General features: G+C 40.0%; 1 protein-coding gene across 4 annotated transcripts in view; it reads left to right on the top strand.

The window, feature by feature from the left end:
- Nucleotides 1-16,073, top strand: part of ZNF804A (zinc finger protein 804A) — a 148,087-nt gene that overhangs the window by 4,997 nt on the left and 127,017 nt on the right. The window contains exon 1 of one of the 4 annotated variants that reach the window (XM_064660181.1): nucleotides 8,100-8,287. The exons of the other annotated variants lie outside the window; for them this stretch is intronic. Within the exon in view, the coding sequence (XP_064516251.1) occupies nucleotides 8,117-8,287 (171 nt within the window). The 5' untranslated portion in view covers nucleotides 8,100-8,116. Of the gene's footprint in view, nucleotides 1-8,099; nucleotides 8,288-16,073 lie in introns of those variants that run through there. 4 annotated transcript variants of the gene reach the window in all.

Below are 16,073 nucleotides of genomic sequence, written 5' to 3'. Positions count from 1 at the left end.
CCTGTGGGTCAGTACTGTGCTATGATGTTACAAATTTCTAAGGCTCTTTCTGCATTTTTATGTGTGCCTTGGTGTTTTAATCCATTGATATTGGCCTGATTGGTTGGCCAGTTCTTGTCAGGGTTCATACTTGGTGACTTTGAAGCTTTCCCCAAGGCTGTTGTTTTTAGCAGTAGCATTTTATAGGAGTTTGTTTGCTAAAAGCACTTTGTTTTGCCCATGGATCTCCTGAACTTTTAATGCACTTACTGTGTTATTTTTTTTTAGGCCTTATGCTATTGACGCCAAATTACAGTAGTCTGTCTTCGTAATTCATCTTCCTTGCTGTGGCTGCTGTCTTGCAGTTTATAATCTCAAAAAGTATTGAAACTTGTGTGGAAAAAAATAACTCTCTGGAGAGAGAAATCAGCTGTTTGGAGTCACAACCGCAGGCGATTTTTCTAAATCCTTAAAATGTCTTTCAGGTTCTAAACCAAGCCATTTTAAGGCATTGTCCTAGTTAATAAGTACAATCTTTGGCTGGTCAGCAAGAGAAGTGACTGTTTGGTCTTCTGAGTAGGTGGTGCAGGGCTCCTTCACTTCTTTTAATTGGACAAATACATTTTCTCTGTTGGTGATCCGAACGAGTAACGTGCCATTACTTGACCAAGGAGGTTTAGACCTCTGTGTGTTGTAAATTGATACTGTAATTCTAGTTTGAAGTGTCTTGTTGATACAGATCAAAAGTAGGTAAGACAAAAATTCCCTGGTAAGTGGTTGGTTAAAGGACCAAATGTGCCAAACACTGGAATCTATTATTGCGTCTAGCACACACCTACATCTATTTGTAGGTTTATACTTTGGTTAAAAATATGTACACAGGGGACTTCGGGGGTAGAATATATATATATATATGTATATGTGTATATATATATATATATAACTTCTGTTAGAAGTCTTAGGGCATGCTTCTACTTTTATGAAAACTCCACGGAGTTCAAATACTGACATACAAGTGTCTTCTGAATGTGCCATCTGTTGTTCAGGCTGTCTGTTGTCTTTAGCTCTTTTAAATTTTGTAGAATATTTTTGTCTTTCCACATCAACTAAAGTAAACACGTTGGGGTGGACATAAAAAAATGTATTTTATGAGAATTCCTATTACAAATGTCAATACCCTACTGCAGGAAGAAAGCAGTAAACTACTTGTAAAACAGCTTTCCTGATGAAGACTGCAGTTGTAATTCTGCACAATCAGGGTAAACATCCACTGTTTGCAAGCCATCTAGTACATATATAAAATGAACAATATCTACCATAAGTTTATTTTAAATACTCATAGAAGCAGGTCCTGCAATTCTGTTTGCCTTATCATATATTGCCAGTAGCTGGGCAATTTAAAAATTATATCCTATACATGCAGAGTTTAATAGAACTATTGGAACGTACTTTAGTGTTTCAGAGTTTGTAGGGTAGAGTTGTATTGGTTAAGGGTGAAAAAAAATCACCTGTCTTTTTCTTCAGTGTTTTTGTTCCCCGTGGATCTGCTAATGTCTTTTTTGACCTGAGCTTGGAACTTGAAAACATTCAGCTCTTTTCTGCGAGAGAAGCTGAACAGCCCTAACTCATTAAAATATTAAACCGACAAAATAAAGTCTACCTAATTTAATTTTAATAATTAATAAGCGTCGCTTTGACCAGGATTGAAAGCCAACCATTCAGAAGAAAACGAAATAGGCTGGTAAAGCGTGAGGAACAATAAAATCATAACTGTGCTCCACTTCTTGAGTTCATTTGTACGAACTGCAGCCTCTTGGTTTATTTTTTGGAGGCTCTCGGTGTCAGTCCTGATCCGAGGCAGGAGCAGCAGGGTTGTTTGGGTGAGCTGAGTGGACGGGAAGCTATCATAGTTCAAGTGCATTTCTGGAGCAATTCTGAGAGGTGCTAAGGCTCGTGCAGTGAGAGGCAGCACTCTTGTGTCCATCAGACTCCGTGTGAGTCCATCGTCTGCTCCAAAACATAGCAGGAGCCGGAGTCCAACACGCAGTAGGTTTAAACTGGGACAGCTTCTGCTTCAGAGCCATTACCGAGGCAGACTTTTGTACTGTAAAAGCTTATTAAATGCATGGTAAGCTTCAAACACGTCGGTATTCTGTTGGATGTAATTAGACTATTACCATGGTTAAATTAGTACACTTGTTTAGTTTTTTTCAGATCAAGGCCTTCAAGAGTAAGTCTGAGGAGAGCCTTCGCCTTGAATATATTTCCTGATGCAAATATCTGGAGTAGTCTCGTAGCTCAGAGATACACAACGTTAATTTTAACACGTTGCTCGCACTCGGAAAACAGCGTTGCTAATATGTTGTTTTACCGTGGTTGCTGACTGGAAAACAGCAAGTTGGCTTCTGTGTTTTCAAAACCACGGATATTTTTGAAGTCCTTAAACTTATTACATCTTTTCAAGGTGCAGGTTGAAGTCCTAAAGGTCTTGCCTTCCCTGTAGGCTCTGGGAACATATGGGTTCCCCGAGCTTCCTATCAGCAGGGATGTTGAAAAAACTGGTTAACTCTGAGTAGTGGGTCTAGAGGACACTGAGTAGTGAGTGGCCTTTTAGTTCAGCACGTTGGGTTTTCATGTAGGACTGAACTAAGTAGCTGCAAGATCTTGGATGCCCCTAGCTGGTGACAATTGCAATATTTCCTTTTTGGAATGGCACTTAGCCATGCCAACAGGAACAATTAATCTCTGCAAAACCCAAAGCTATTGAAGAGATGCATCTTGAAATGTAGGGATGAGCTAAAATAATCCCACAAAATCAATCCCCAAGAGGATTTTCTATTATTGAATATCTTAATACAATTAATAATTATTTATAGGACAGTTTCTTTTAATGCTGCCTGTTGGTGGTGGAAAGTGAGTTGATTTTTTTTTGTTTGCTCACTTGTGATTCAAATGTAAACATGGCAGAGGGAATGAGCCTTCCTAATTCAGCTGTCTGGCCAGTCCCTCATAAACAAACACTAGTCAGACCCTTTTATTTTTCCACGCATTTTTGGACCGAGAACAAATGGTTTTTTTCTCCAGTGTTCTTGAGAGACTGTTTTATGATGAGCTGTGACTTACTGTGTTGTTTAAAAAAACCCAAAGTAAACAAAACAACATTTACTCACAAGGAGGCACAATATTTGTCATGTTTAACCTTGTTTGTTCAACAGAGATAAGAAACTGCCTGAAGGCATCGGGAAACGGGAATTTTTAACTCATAGTGTAATTAATTGATTTTGTTAAAATACGTTTACAATTCCCTTTCTCTGAGGACTGGCCATGGCAGAGGTACAGATTGGGCAGAGGGTTTCATTTTTCCCTTGGCAGAGGATGTTTGTTCTGAAGCATCTGAGTTGTGTGCGGACATGAATTCCTGTGGAATCCTTTTTTTTTTTTTAAATTTTTTTTTTAAATTGACTCAGAGATTAAATTTCCAAATATTTTCAGTATGGAATTTGAAATGGTGGTAGCTATACAAATAGTGGTGTGAGAAAGAGAATGCAAGCTCTTCCTCCACTGCTGTAAGAACAAATCCACACATAAGGCCTGGAGGGAGATCTCCTGATCTCCCACCTGGCATTGCTGACCCCACTGCATATGATAAGGAACAGGGGTTTGTCATAAAATTCTTGAAATGTCTTGGAAAAGGTTGAGATTTGGGCTGAGAAACTGAGAGAGGTTTTTTTGTTTTGTTTTTAGAAGCTCATCTATATTCTGGCTCTGTACGAATGATTTAGGACTCGTCAGGCTCTTTGTCTGACCGTGCTGATTTGCATTTCTTTAAAATGATTTTTTTTGTGTGTGTGTGAAAATGATATTTTTAGAGAGGCTTCTTTCCCCAAGTAACAAGTGATCAGGCTACCTCCTCTGGGACCCAGCTGAACTCAAATATTCAGGTTGCACGATTTCTCGCAACCTGTGTGTAGATACATTGCTTACATTGGCCAAGTCTTGGTCAGATTGTTTTCTTGGTGCTGCAAACCATCCATTAGAATTTGCCTCTTTGCCTTATGGAAATGAATTTCTGGACTAGGAAAGCTGCTTGCTTTCCATCTAACTGGTAACATACTTCCACAGCAAATAAAAATCATTGTGGTTGTCCCTGCCCATGGCACAGGGGTTGGAACTAAATGAGCTTTTAGGTCACTTCTAGCCCAAACTGTTCTGATTCTATGATCTGAGACCTGTAAGACTCGAACTGGGGGAAAAAAAACAAAGAAAGAAAAAGAAGAAAGTATTTTCTGTGTGTTGGTGTCCATAAAGTTTGTGAATTGCTTTTTTCAATAAATACACTTACAGCTTGATTTACGTGGCAGAATGTAATTGTTTAAATAGCTGTGATTTCCAAGTATTTAATTTCTGCTGGAAGTGTTTTTGACAGGAAAGCACAATAGCCATTACAGAATAGTGTACCAGCTTCTCCTTCATCAAATGGATGTTGATAAAATGTCTGGAGTTAAAAGCTGGGGACACACTTGGGTCTGTGTCGGGTTGGGATGCACACAGGGGTCTGGCCAAGCAGTCCATGTGACACCTTGAGCCTAAATCCATAAAGCAAAAAGCTTTTTTTTAATTTTTTTTTAAGCTAGTCATTATTGAAATGGATAGTTATTTAGGGAAGGTTGCTTAAAGATGTTTAATCATATAGGATGTTTGGTCTTCCTTCCTTGGAAGGGTGACATACATAAGTATGTCGTGGTTTTTATACATGTTTGGTTAACTTGTTTTCATACCCCTAATCATTGATACTGAGAAAACAGAAAACTCATAGGAGACACCTATTAAATCAAAATCTCTTCCCCATTTTGAATAACACGGGAAAATGTTTATTTAAAGGTTGAACACTCATTTGGTTTGGTTTCTGAATTTTAGAAGAAAAGGCAAAGTAAAGAAGTGATATAAATAGGCTTCTTATATACTTGCTATAGTGTGACTATATATATGTATATATAATGTGACTATATACTGTGACTATAGTCTCCAGGTTGGTTTGTTTGTTCGGTTTTTTATTTTATTTTTTTTTAAGTATTCTGTTTTTACAAAATATTCTTAATTGTCAAAGAAAGTTTTTAGGTTTTCTTAAAAGTGAGACTTTGGAAACTTCATGTAATTGCATAAAGAACATTATGCTCTTTTACATGAGCAGTAAGCAACTGTTTATACAAATAAAGCAAGGTTGTTAGTAGCCTTTTTCAAGTAAAATACCTTTTATGCTGCTTATTTATGAAACGTTCTTAAAATATAGTTAATGCTTTGGAGTACTCTGGGGGTAGCAGTGGAACATACGACTGAATAGATGGGGTTTTTTTGCTTCTTTGCATTGATATTTCTAAAAGTAACATTGATTTTTTTTCTGATAAGTTTTAAGGAAAATATTTAATGAGGGAGAAATCTCCAGATAATATTTGCTTGTCCTTCTGCTATGCAAATGAGCTGATAAATCATCTGACACCTGGTTGTTTGGCAAATAAGCGAATTTGCATGGAATATCAGGTAGAATTAAGGATTAGAAAGAGATTAAAGCAGTTTTAAAGGACCACTTGCAAAGGTTTGTGGGGTTTTAAGAGTGACAGCCTGTTGAGCAGAAAGAAAAGCTTTGCTACCAACAGGATGTCAGAAATGCTTGAGGGTTTCTTTATGAAACACCTTTGAGTGCTCGTGGGTATGGAAGTGTCAAGCAATGTAATTAGAAAAGTCTGGTGAAACCTGGTACCTGTAGTGCTTTGCTGGCAACTGCCCACGGTGATCAAGTGTGCCCAGAGAGGACCTGCTTTATAAAACACCGAGAAGTAAAGAAGGAAAAGTGGAGTTTTGCAGCGCTCTGGTTTCTGAAAGGAAACCGCAGCTGGGTATGTGAAGGAAGCAGAAATACCCAAGGTACTTCGTAGAGAGAAAAGGTGGAGTTACCAAGTGATAACAAATTATTGCAAAATATTAAGGTGAAACTGGAGAAAGGCCGTGGCAAAGGTTTGCCTTTCATTGTCAGCATATTCATGGTGGCAGTGGCCCTTGTCTGCCTCGTTCGCTCAGGTTCTTGCGCGGGGAAACCAGACGGACTTGGAGAATTTTTGGTCTGTCAGGCTTGTCTTGGAGATGTGTAATAGGAGGAAACAAGCTGAAGTTGAGAGATGGGAAATCCTGATCAGATACAAGGAAAAAGAAAAAAAAATTGAGGGTGGTCAAGCACTGGAAAGAGGTGGTCAGAGAGACCGTGGCATGTCTACCTTTGGAGGTGTCCAACACTTGACTGGACGGCCTTAATTTACTGCGCTTTTAAGCAAAGCATGGGACTCAATGTGCCTTCCATGCTTAGTCAAGGTTACAGTTCCATGTTTGATCTGCGGGACAGTAGCTTTTAATTTAATCTGTGTGATGAGGTTCCTCGGGGAGCGAGGCGTGTCACTGCCCTGCCCTGCTCTCCCAGCCTTTTGGGAGCCCCCGGTGCCCGTGGCTTCCCTCATCCCAGGTGACGGCCGGCGGGCTGGCAGGAGCGGTGGCGGCACAAACCTCCTCTGGGGAGCCCCTGGTCTGTCAGAGGTCTGAAACACGGGGCTTGTTCCAGCTCTGAGTAACAAATAAATCAAATGCAACTATTAAATCGACTTAGGGTTGCTTTGTAGGGATTCCCGAGCTGAGTCATGCGATTCGCAGTCAGTGACCCAACTTGTAATTAGGAGAGATGATAGACTCGGAACTTGTCCAAAACTCATTCATATTTAGCTCTCACTCTCCACAAATCATATGCATTATCAGCAGTATTTTATTGATTACACTTTTTCGTATTAAAAATTGCTGGAGTCTATAATCTTAATTTTGGAAAGGCTTTTAAAAGGTATTCAGGAGCACAACTGATGGAGGAATTGATTTGTTGTCATTAGAACAGCTTTATGCAGAGGCAAGGAAAACTCAAGCCAAGCATTTTCTAAAGGCATTATATGCTGCACTCCTGCATTTCTGGAGATGCAGGTTGTTCCAAAGAGGGGGGAAATAAGGAAAAAACCATCCAGCTTTATCTTCTTCAGCCTACAGAGCTCTCACACTGTGGTATGTGCAGTATGTACTTTCATAGTTTGAGTATTTCCAGAAAACTGGTCAGGTATTTTGCATCTTTTCATACAACAGGTATGGTATGCTGATGGGTTGATTTTTTTTTTTGTTGTTTTAATATATGCTCATATTATAGACATATTTCTATATGTATTTTTTGTTATCTTATATGAATATTTTTCTATATTACATTTTTAATGTACATTCTGTATATTCAGACCTATTGTTTAATGAATTGGTGTGGCATTGTACTAATTTCTTGTAGCTCATGATTTATGTAGAGGAAATACGATTTTGGGGGAAGGCAGTTCCAAAGCTGAATCCCTCTTTTCTGTAAGAGGGGACTAGTTGATACAAAGAGTTTCCAGTTAGCTGACTGGGACTGAGCAGAAGACTAACCTTGAAGAAGTTCCTGTAGAGCAAATCTGTGCATGCAAAGATTGTGTGTGTTTTTCCTCGTCCCCATTACAGGTAGGAGAAATTCTGAGCTTGCCTTGGAGTGCTCTGGTCACTGCAGGGCCAGGTAGGTGGTGGCTAATGCTGACTGTATTGCAGCCAAGAGATGAGTGTGGGTTTATTTTCAGATCAGTTAGCAGAGTAACTAGAGCTGTATATAATCACCTTCTAAAAAAGAAAAAATCTGTCAGAAGTTTTATGCATAGTAAATGTGAAAGCCACAATATGGAATAAATTATCAAATGGCTCAAGTTCAGTGTCTCTTTGAAGGCTACGGGGGGGTAGAGGAAATTACACTTGTATTTTACACCTGACAAATTGAATTATAGCAACAAATCTGTATAATTACAATTCAGACCATGATTTATTCTTGGAGTTGGGTAATTAGAAGCAGGACTACACTTGAAGGTTCAAATTGGATTCTTAGAAAGAGTCCCTTACATGAATATGACCCGCACAGAAATCAGTGTTTTCATCTCTCCTATTTTAAGAATTTTGAATCATAATGTAAAGTGACTCATCCATTATTTCCTCGTCTCTTCATCAGCGAGACGAATGAGAAATTGTTCCTTTGATTGTTTCCCTGCAAATGGGAAATCTTTACAGTTTCTTCTCTTTTCAGCAGGCATTCATAAATCCAATTAACATTAATGAGTCTCACATGTGCGCTTCGAGAGGAGAGGGGGAAAAAAATAACGGACCTTTTGTGTCTCCAAGTGTGTGTTCAGCTGCAGGAAAAGAAAGGAAGAAAAAGGGTCTGGTGAGTTGCAGGTTGCAAAGTCAGGAGCTCCTGTCTCCCTTTAGAGTAGCTGACACATTCCCCTGGTCCTCTCCCCTGTCAAGGGTCCTTGTAGGAGCTATAAATGCAGGATGAGCAGTGCTACCAGTGAAGTGGAGAGTGCTATTATTACCTCCAGTTCTAAGATTAATTACTCATAGGCCACATTTTCAGCCGAATGGCATGTTTGCAATAGGGTTAATGTGACTCTACTTCTGTCTCATGACATAACTCCATGGGAACAGTGAGAAAAAGTAAAAAATATTAATAGCTCAGTGACCTATAAAGGAGTAATACTTAATGCCCCTCCTCTGCTGAGTTCTCCTGGTGTCCCTCTAAAGAACAGGATCGATGTGGCAGGAAGTTAGGGACATTTTGTGTTATTCAGCAACATTTCTTGTTTACTTATGGGCACTCTTACAGCAGCTATGACTTTTCCCAATGACACGGGAGGTCTTGATCAAGCTCAGTGCTGTTAGCAAGTGAATGGGGTCTTAGTAAATTAAATACTGCCTCTAGAAAAGCATCTGCTCCTGTTGCTGGAAAAACAGTCTCAACACAGGAAATTTTGCTTAATTTAATTCGTTGCCAGTTAACCCCAACATTTGATTATTGATTTGGGTATTGGGGTCGGGAAGGACGACTTCAGCTGAGGAAACACTTCCCTAAATTTGGCAGGGGTGAGGCTTGGGGTGGGGTGGGTGGCTCACAGCAGTGTCACAACCCACCACAAGGAGTGTGGGGTCCACCCCAAGTCCCCCAGCAGATCCTCCTCCCAAACCTGCTGCGTGTCCCCGCTACACCTCCTCAGTCACAGCTGACATGCAAAAAGGCTCCAAAGAGCTCGTTGCAGTATAAATACTATGAAACCATATGGTCTATCAGAATCATAATATCACTTCAGAGGTTTAGAAATAGCATGTTTATTAGCTGTAATCACTTCAAAATTTTCGTTTGAACGAATGTTTAAGTACTCAGTATAGTTATATTTCCATACAAACCTTTTGTGCAGTTCAGTTTGGAATAGATGGCAGCATCATTCACCTCAAAAAAAGAATGGTAAAGGGCTCTTTGGTCATCCCTGTGTCCAGCAGCCACCTATTAGGATCATGGTATAGAAGTACAGGTTGCAACTCACTCCACATAAGATGATCTAATGTATACATGTATATAGGATGCTCTGTGCTTTAAAATAACTGTTGTTGCACTTTTCTCTCAGGAAGCATTTCCTGAAACTATTACTATTTTGCAACTGTGCTTCCTTTGTGTTATTTGAAGTTAAGCCCATTTTGTCCTGACTAATTACTGCCTCTCCTCAATGGTTACATCTTTCAGATATTTGTGAGCTGTAAGAATCCTCATTACTTGCATCTTTCCAAGCTTGGCATGCTTAGCTGTTTTCCTCTTTCTTCATACATCAGTTCCTCTGGTCTTGATTATGGTGTGGCTTTTATTTGAACTCGCTCCAGCATTTCAGCACAGATCTATCTAAACAGTTCCCAGTAGTCCATATAAAAGGTGAATTAGAAGAATTCCAAGGATGTTGCTGGTGATTCCTTGATGTGTAGATTGTTGGGGGCGGATTGTGCAGTCTGCATTTATAGTGGCATGTGCTTATGCTATACATAGTCTCACCAGCATCATTGGGACCACTCACTTCATCCTATTCTTATCACTTCCCTGTTCCCTCCTCCACTCCTCAAATTCGTTGCCACAAATGCAGCATTTGGCTGTGGGTAGAGTTTTTAGTTTTCTGGAGTCTCTAGTTGTGCTGTGACTTCTCCATTGCCTTTGATGTATCAGATATAGTTTTCAGCTTCTCAGGAAGGTGCTTTGATAAATCCTGGCTTAAAATACTTGTAAGATAGGCTCATTTGTATTTTGTAAGAATAATGTGAACATTGTTGGGAGCTGACAGATTTATTTCCTTCTGCACTGTTAATTGCTCTAAGTTGTGTATTTGTGTGAATATATTTGTTCTTTCTCTTGTGAATGGAGAGAATTTAAAATGAAGTAGTTCTACACAGTTAGAAACAAAAGTTTTATTTCTGACCTCTTTGTCTTTTACTCTTTGCCTTATTTCCCCCTTGTGTCTTTTTTTCCCAGTCTGTGTAAAATCTCCCTAGCTCAGTTAGCATTCTGTGTCGTCCTGCTCTGTGCAAATCTCACCTTGATGGGTCCATTCATTTTCTAGGGCAGCTCTTTGACCTCCCAGTCCATTCTAGCAGACCCTCCTTAAGTGATTTTTCTAGTTACTGGGGTGATCTGAATCCACTGAAGGTTTCTTTTTGGGGAAGAAAAAAAAAAGTCAAATTTGCTACTTACAAGGCAAATATTTAGAAATACCTGCGTTGTGTTGAACTTAGATCTCACTGTTGATTCTTCTGCAGTTGTACAATTTAATTTTCTCAATTTTGCCATCCTGACTAGATTGTCATTCTTATCACTTACCATCCACCGCAACCATCATTTCTTCATAGACTGAATTTTTAAAATGACAGACATAAATTGAATGAAGTCGAGCTTCACAGCAGACAAATGCTAGACACCAATACCCCTAAATTAATTTTTAGCTGTAACAAAATATGAAAGCAGTCAAGACACGCGTGGTTATTTAATCTGAAGAAGCATCTTGCTTTTGCAACCTCCATTTCCCAGGGCCGCCGTAGAGCGCCGGGCTGCAGAAATATGCATTATTGTCGCCTTTTTTCATAACGGGATTAGCTCTCACATCTGTCTGTTCTCTTTTACCCTTCGTGGCTGCGGGGAAGCAGGGGTCATAACTGGCTGAGATTTTGTGTTGCTTTGCTTTGGGGCAGCTGGGCTGTTTTCCTCTGTCCCCCCTTCTCCGTGCTGGGGAGCGAGGTGCCTCTGGGTCACTGGGGTGGCCCAGCTGCGTTGCTTTCACTCCGGATCAAGTACCAAAGTTGGCCGTGAAAGGAAGGAAAGAAAACACCATAAAACTTTAAAATGCAGTGCTGACAAGTTGTTATGCATCCTTGAACACTTTAAAAAATGAAATAAAATCCTGGCATACGAAGATTGCCTGGTGATCAATCATTTTCATGACAGAGCTCTGTATTTGAGAAATACTTGAAAGAAAATAAACAGATTTAGTGATTACTTTCCTTGATGTAGCCCAACTCCTTTTTTTTTTTAACTCTATGGTAAACTTTAAAATTTTATGTTTCTTGCTGCCTTTTCTTACTTCCTTGTTCCATTTTATATCAATGATTTGGAGAAGTGGGAGATGCTTATAACTACATTACTTGTAATTGAAAGGATGATTTGTTAAATGCAATTCTCTGTTATAGACCATGTCCTTTTTCATGTGCTCCTGCTTTACTTTTCTTTGTCACATTCTCTTTTCTGCATATTTTTCCTTTCTGCCTATACCTCCCTAATGATTGCTTTCTTTTTTTTGTATTTTTGTTGAGGTTTGTGGCATTTCATATCCCAGATCTTTGCAAGCTACTTCTCAAAACCAGATGCCATTTTAGAACTAGATTAACTGCCTTTGCTCAGCCAGAAAATGAGAATTGAAGCTCTGAGCTTTTGTTTTGACATTTATGTTTTTTGTTAGAAGTAAAGGAACATTTTTGATTATGTTGTAAGAGTAAGGTCTCTAATATGGTCTTAATTGCTTTGCTTGTTAATTTGTTAGATCTGGTAAGATGTAATGATACCATTGCAGCTGGCATTTAGCTGATTGGAAAAACACGACAGTTTTTGTGTTTAGGTGTTGCAAATGAGAGAATGGTAAAACTGGTTTATGCTACTCTTATTTTGCTGCTTGTAATACTCCACTTTTGTTGTTGTGAGCAGTTACAAGTGAGAAGAATCCTCATAAAGCCTCACTAGACAGAACTCTGAAGTTTGTGTTTCTTAATGAGCGTGTAGTTATTGCTGCTATTTCTTTTGATTAAAAACTGGCTTGAACACCAGGATAAGTGTGTGGGTGTGCAGAGAAATACACATATATAAAATGTATTTTCAGGGTCACCATTTACTCTCATAATATGAGCAGCATGATGAAGGCTGCATTCAGGTGGATGTGAGCAAGCAGGGTGTGATCACGTGACAATGGAGATGTCTCTTGTAGAATTTTCTTGCAATAATGTTTTTTTTTGGACGAGGAGATAATGGCAAAATTGAAGTCTGTTGTTTTAAACTGATGGTGAGCACTTAGTCTGATGTGAATTCACTTCTGGGTCTGTAAGGTAAAGACCTGAGCTGTCACTTGTAACAAGAAGAGGAAAAGAAGTTATGGAAAAGTGATTTTGAAGGAATGAGGAGAGGGTGAGGCAGCAGAGTAGGACTTGGCAGGTAGCAAAGAGCATGTGTTGCTTCAACAGCACTGCAAGAAATGCTGAGGTGGGTTCAATTGCTGGTAGCTGGAAGAGGGCAGTGTCCACACGGGAACAAAGATGGACTCTTCAGAGAAGTGTGTGACTCTCTGGCCATTTCTTGAACAGATCTCAAGGACCTGTGGCAGGATATAGCTTTGCTCAAGTGTGTAATGAGCTACGTTGGGAATTGCTCCTTCTGTTGTACTTGTGGGCTACGTAAAATCGAAAAATCAAGGAGATACTGAAAAAGCATATACTGAAAATTTAACATGGCTTAAACTTTGTGTTTTCTGAAAGGCATAGAGGAAAAACAAGGTTGTGAAGCTTTGGGCTTCTCCTGTCAAATCTCATCAAAGTTGAACAGTTTCCCTTCTGCTTTTTCCAGCTTGTCTCCCACAAGAACAGTATTTCTAGATGACAGTAACAATCAAATACTCTGATAAACATATGTGTGGTAATTCAATGCTACCTGTGCATAGACACTCATGTGCTTGCTGGTCTGTGTATGTGCTTGGAAAATGGTCAGGCCCTGTGAGGAGTCAGGCACCAGTTATGTGATGTTTGGAGTGTGTAGAAAAGCTAAATGGCTGGAAAGCAGCTGCCTTGTTAGATGAAGCCACTTGAGACATTTAGTGAGGAGGTAACATCTTTAAAAATATTTAGTGCCACTTGAAAAAGCAACTTTATGAAATATTTAAAAAACCAGCATCTTTGAGGGGAAAGCTTAGTGGTTCTTGTGCAATAATGTTCCTATCTTTTCGTGTTACAATCACTCAACTGATAGGACGAACATCTCTTGATTATTTTATACTTAGATCCACTTACTGCCTAGAAATACAGCTTGTCCTGAAATATATTAATTGCTTAAAGGTGTCAGATATCAGAAGAGAACTGGCTTTGTTACACTGTATTAAATGTGTTAGAATACTAGTTTAATATGTTCAAATCATTAGGCAGGCAGGGATCATGAGCCTTTCTAGCACTTGAACAGAGCACTCCTGACTCTTCATGGGATCAAAAAGTGGGGTTTTTGGAAAGATCCCTGCGTATGTTTTGCTTGCTTAAGCTGTATTAAATGCCAGTTTTCACTGTTATATTTAATTTCTTAATGGATGCAATAGATTTTCTGTTTTCTTTAATGTTGCCTGCATGTAAATTAAATTAATCCCATGGTAAATTCATACGTGCACTCGATCCTCTAACTGTCAAGCTTTTGTTGTTAGCCTTGCAACCATTTGTTTATCATCAGACTTGTTAAGTCTTATGTGTTGAGACCAAGACATGTACCAGTCATTCCCATTTCATTCTTCCCGAAGCAAAGTGTCCGTTTCACTCATTTTCAGTGTTTTTAACAACATCTTACAAGCTCTCAGTAAGTGGCAGCTTTTCAAATAGGGTCGTGTCTTGCTTTTCCACTACTAAAATGCACCATAAATGAAATATGTTGTATGATCTGCTCTAACTGGGCAGTGGGGAGTGAATCACATGTTTATTCAGATGTTTGTGTCTATTATATATGTGCCTTTGGACACTTCAGGTATGTCTGACCTGTTGAATAGCCCAAAGATTGCTCCAATTTCTGCCCGTCTCCACATGGTCTCCTCTGATCTGTGCCAACGAGTGGGAGTCAGGAGAGCATTACTTATGCCTCTCCTAGCAATAACTGGGGAATGTCTAAGTCAGTCACTGGGATGTAGGAATGATCACATTACTGTGGCTTAGAAATGTTACCCTGTGTAACCTGAGCATGCTTTTAGCCTGGGAAATGATGAGCGGATCGATTCAGCTTAGCTTGCTTTCCTCCTAGGCCAAGGGGCTCTGAATTGCCTTGCCCTGCTCCCAGTTAAGGGCAGGCATGAGGATGTGTGTGACAGCTGAGGGGTGTAACCTCCTGAGAACCTGGGGCTGCCTGTTTGAGCCGTAGGACCTGCACTGACGTGGCTTAAATGTTGTAACATTATTTTTGCCAGCATCTGCAGGGGGGTTGGAACCGGATGATCTTCAAGGCCCCCTTCCAGCCCAAACCATTCTCTGGTTCTGTGAATTAATTTTGGAGACCTGCTGTAGTCTTGAAGTGAATTACCTTGCCCCCTTTTAGCACACGGTGGTGTGGTTTGCACAGCAGTGCTGGGACAGGGGAACTCCACGAAACTCAACTCCCCTCTGTGACCCTACCAAAACGCATGTTAGGCCATCAGGAAGGGTCCAGCCCAATAACTGACCCTTGGACAGCTTTGAAACACATGAGTTGGGTCTAGGGCATCAGAATGAATATAATTTGAAGTCCAGGCCCTGATCTGCTTGTGGTACTTGGTTTATTTACAAGCACTGCATCAATCTAGAGATTCATCCTCTTGTGCAATTTCTTTATAATGTAGATGTGGCCATATGTCTACATATAATGTAGGCTGAGCTATTTCCAGAATCAGCATTTTACTCTGCAAGGTGAAAGTGCAGTTAGATATTATGCTGATAATAATTATAATTTCCTTTGCAGCGTGTAAGGTGATAAAGCAAGACAAAAATAAAACATTTCAAATTTTGTATTATATGCTTGCATGAAAACATTCCCTTTTGCACAGATGCATACAAAGCACACGAAATTCCTTCCCCGTGTTGCTGGCAATGTGTTTTACCAAGTAAGGAGGCACAAGGGATGCAGGTCTGTAGAGCAAGACCATCAAACCCTGCAGTGTGTGCAGTGGATGGGCCTGAGGGCTTTTCCTTCCTGCTGGCTCTGATCTGCTCCAGTGGGCTGAAAGGCCAAGAGCAGGTGGAGTGTGTGAGGCGAGTCCTGGAGTACATCTTCCAGCGTCACGTGTGTGCTCCAGGACTTCTCCATGGTGTGAATCAACACGTGGTAAATGAGAGCAGTTGGGATGTCCAGGGGCTCATGCTTTGGGAGATAAAGCACTACTGCAGACACATCTGCTTGTGTGCTCACTGCTGCCAAACAACATTTACTAGAAGCAGGTTTTTTCTTTCAGGTCAGAGAGATGAAAGTATGGCACAGTTTGATGGAATGTTTTCGTTAAGTTAACTTATATTTGCAGTTGGGTTTGCTGTTTCTCCAGCAGAATATTCATGTGTGAGTTAATTGGTCTGCTAATCATTCAACTCAGTGGGGGTAACATTTAGGTAAACACCCAAGAACTAAGCTTTTAAGAAAAGTTCAAGCTCTCCCAGAGCATTTGAAAGCAGAATGAGTGTCGTGTCCGTCTGTCTGTGTTGCCCTTAGATTGTGTCCTTCTGGCTTCATTTGGGGGTAATCACATCAGTAGGAAGAGCTGTACTTTCACTGTCTGCCCCTATGTTCACCAGCTCTTCTCACAATGATTGCATCTTTAAGTAGTTTATCCCTTCCACTTTATTGATCTAAGTTCACAAAATGAAACTTGTGATTTTCGCACTGCATATGT

The sequence above is a fragment of the Pseudopipra pipra genome, chromosome 7 (genome assembly GCF_036250125.1).
Source record: "Pseudopipra pipra isolate bDixPip1 chromosome 7, bDixPip1.hap1, whole genome shotgun sequence".
In the NCBI taxonomy this organism is placed as follows: Eukaryota; Metazoa; Chordata; class Aves; order Passeriformes; family Pipridae; genus Pseudopipra; species Pseudopipra pipra.
This window is presented reverse-complemented; position numbering and strand designations above follow the sequence as displayed.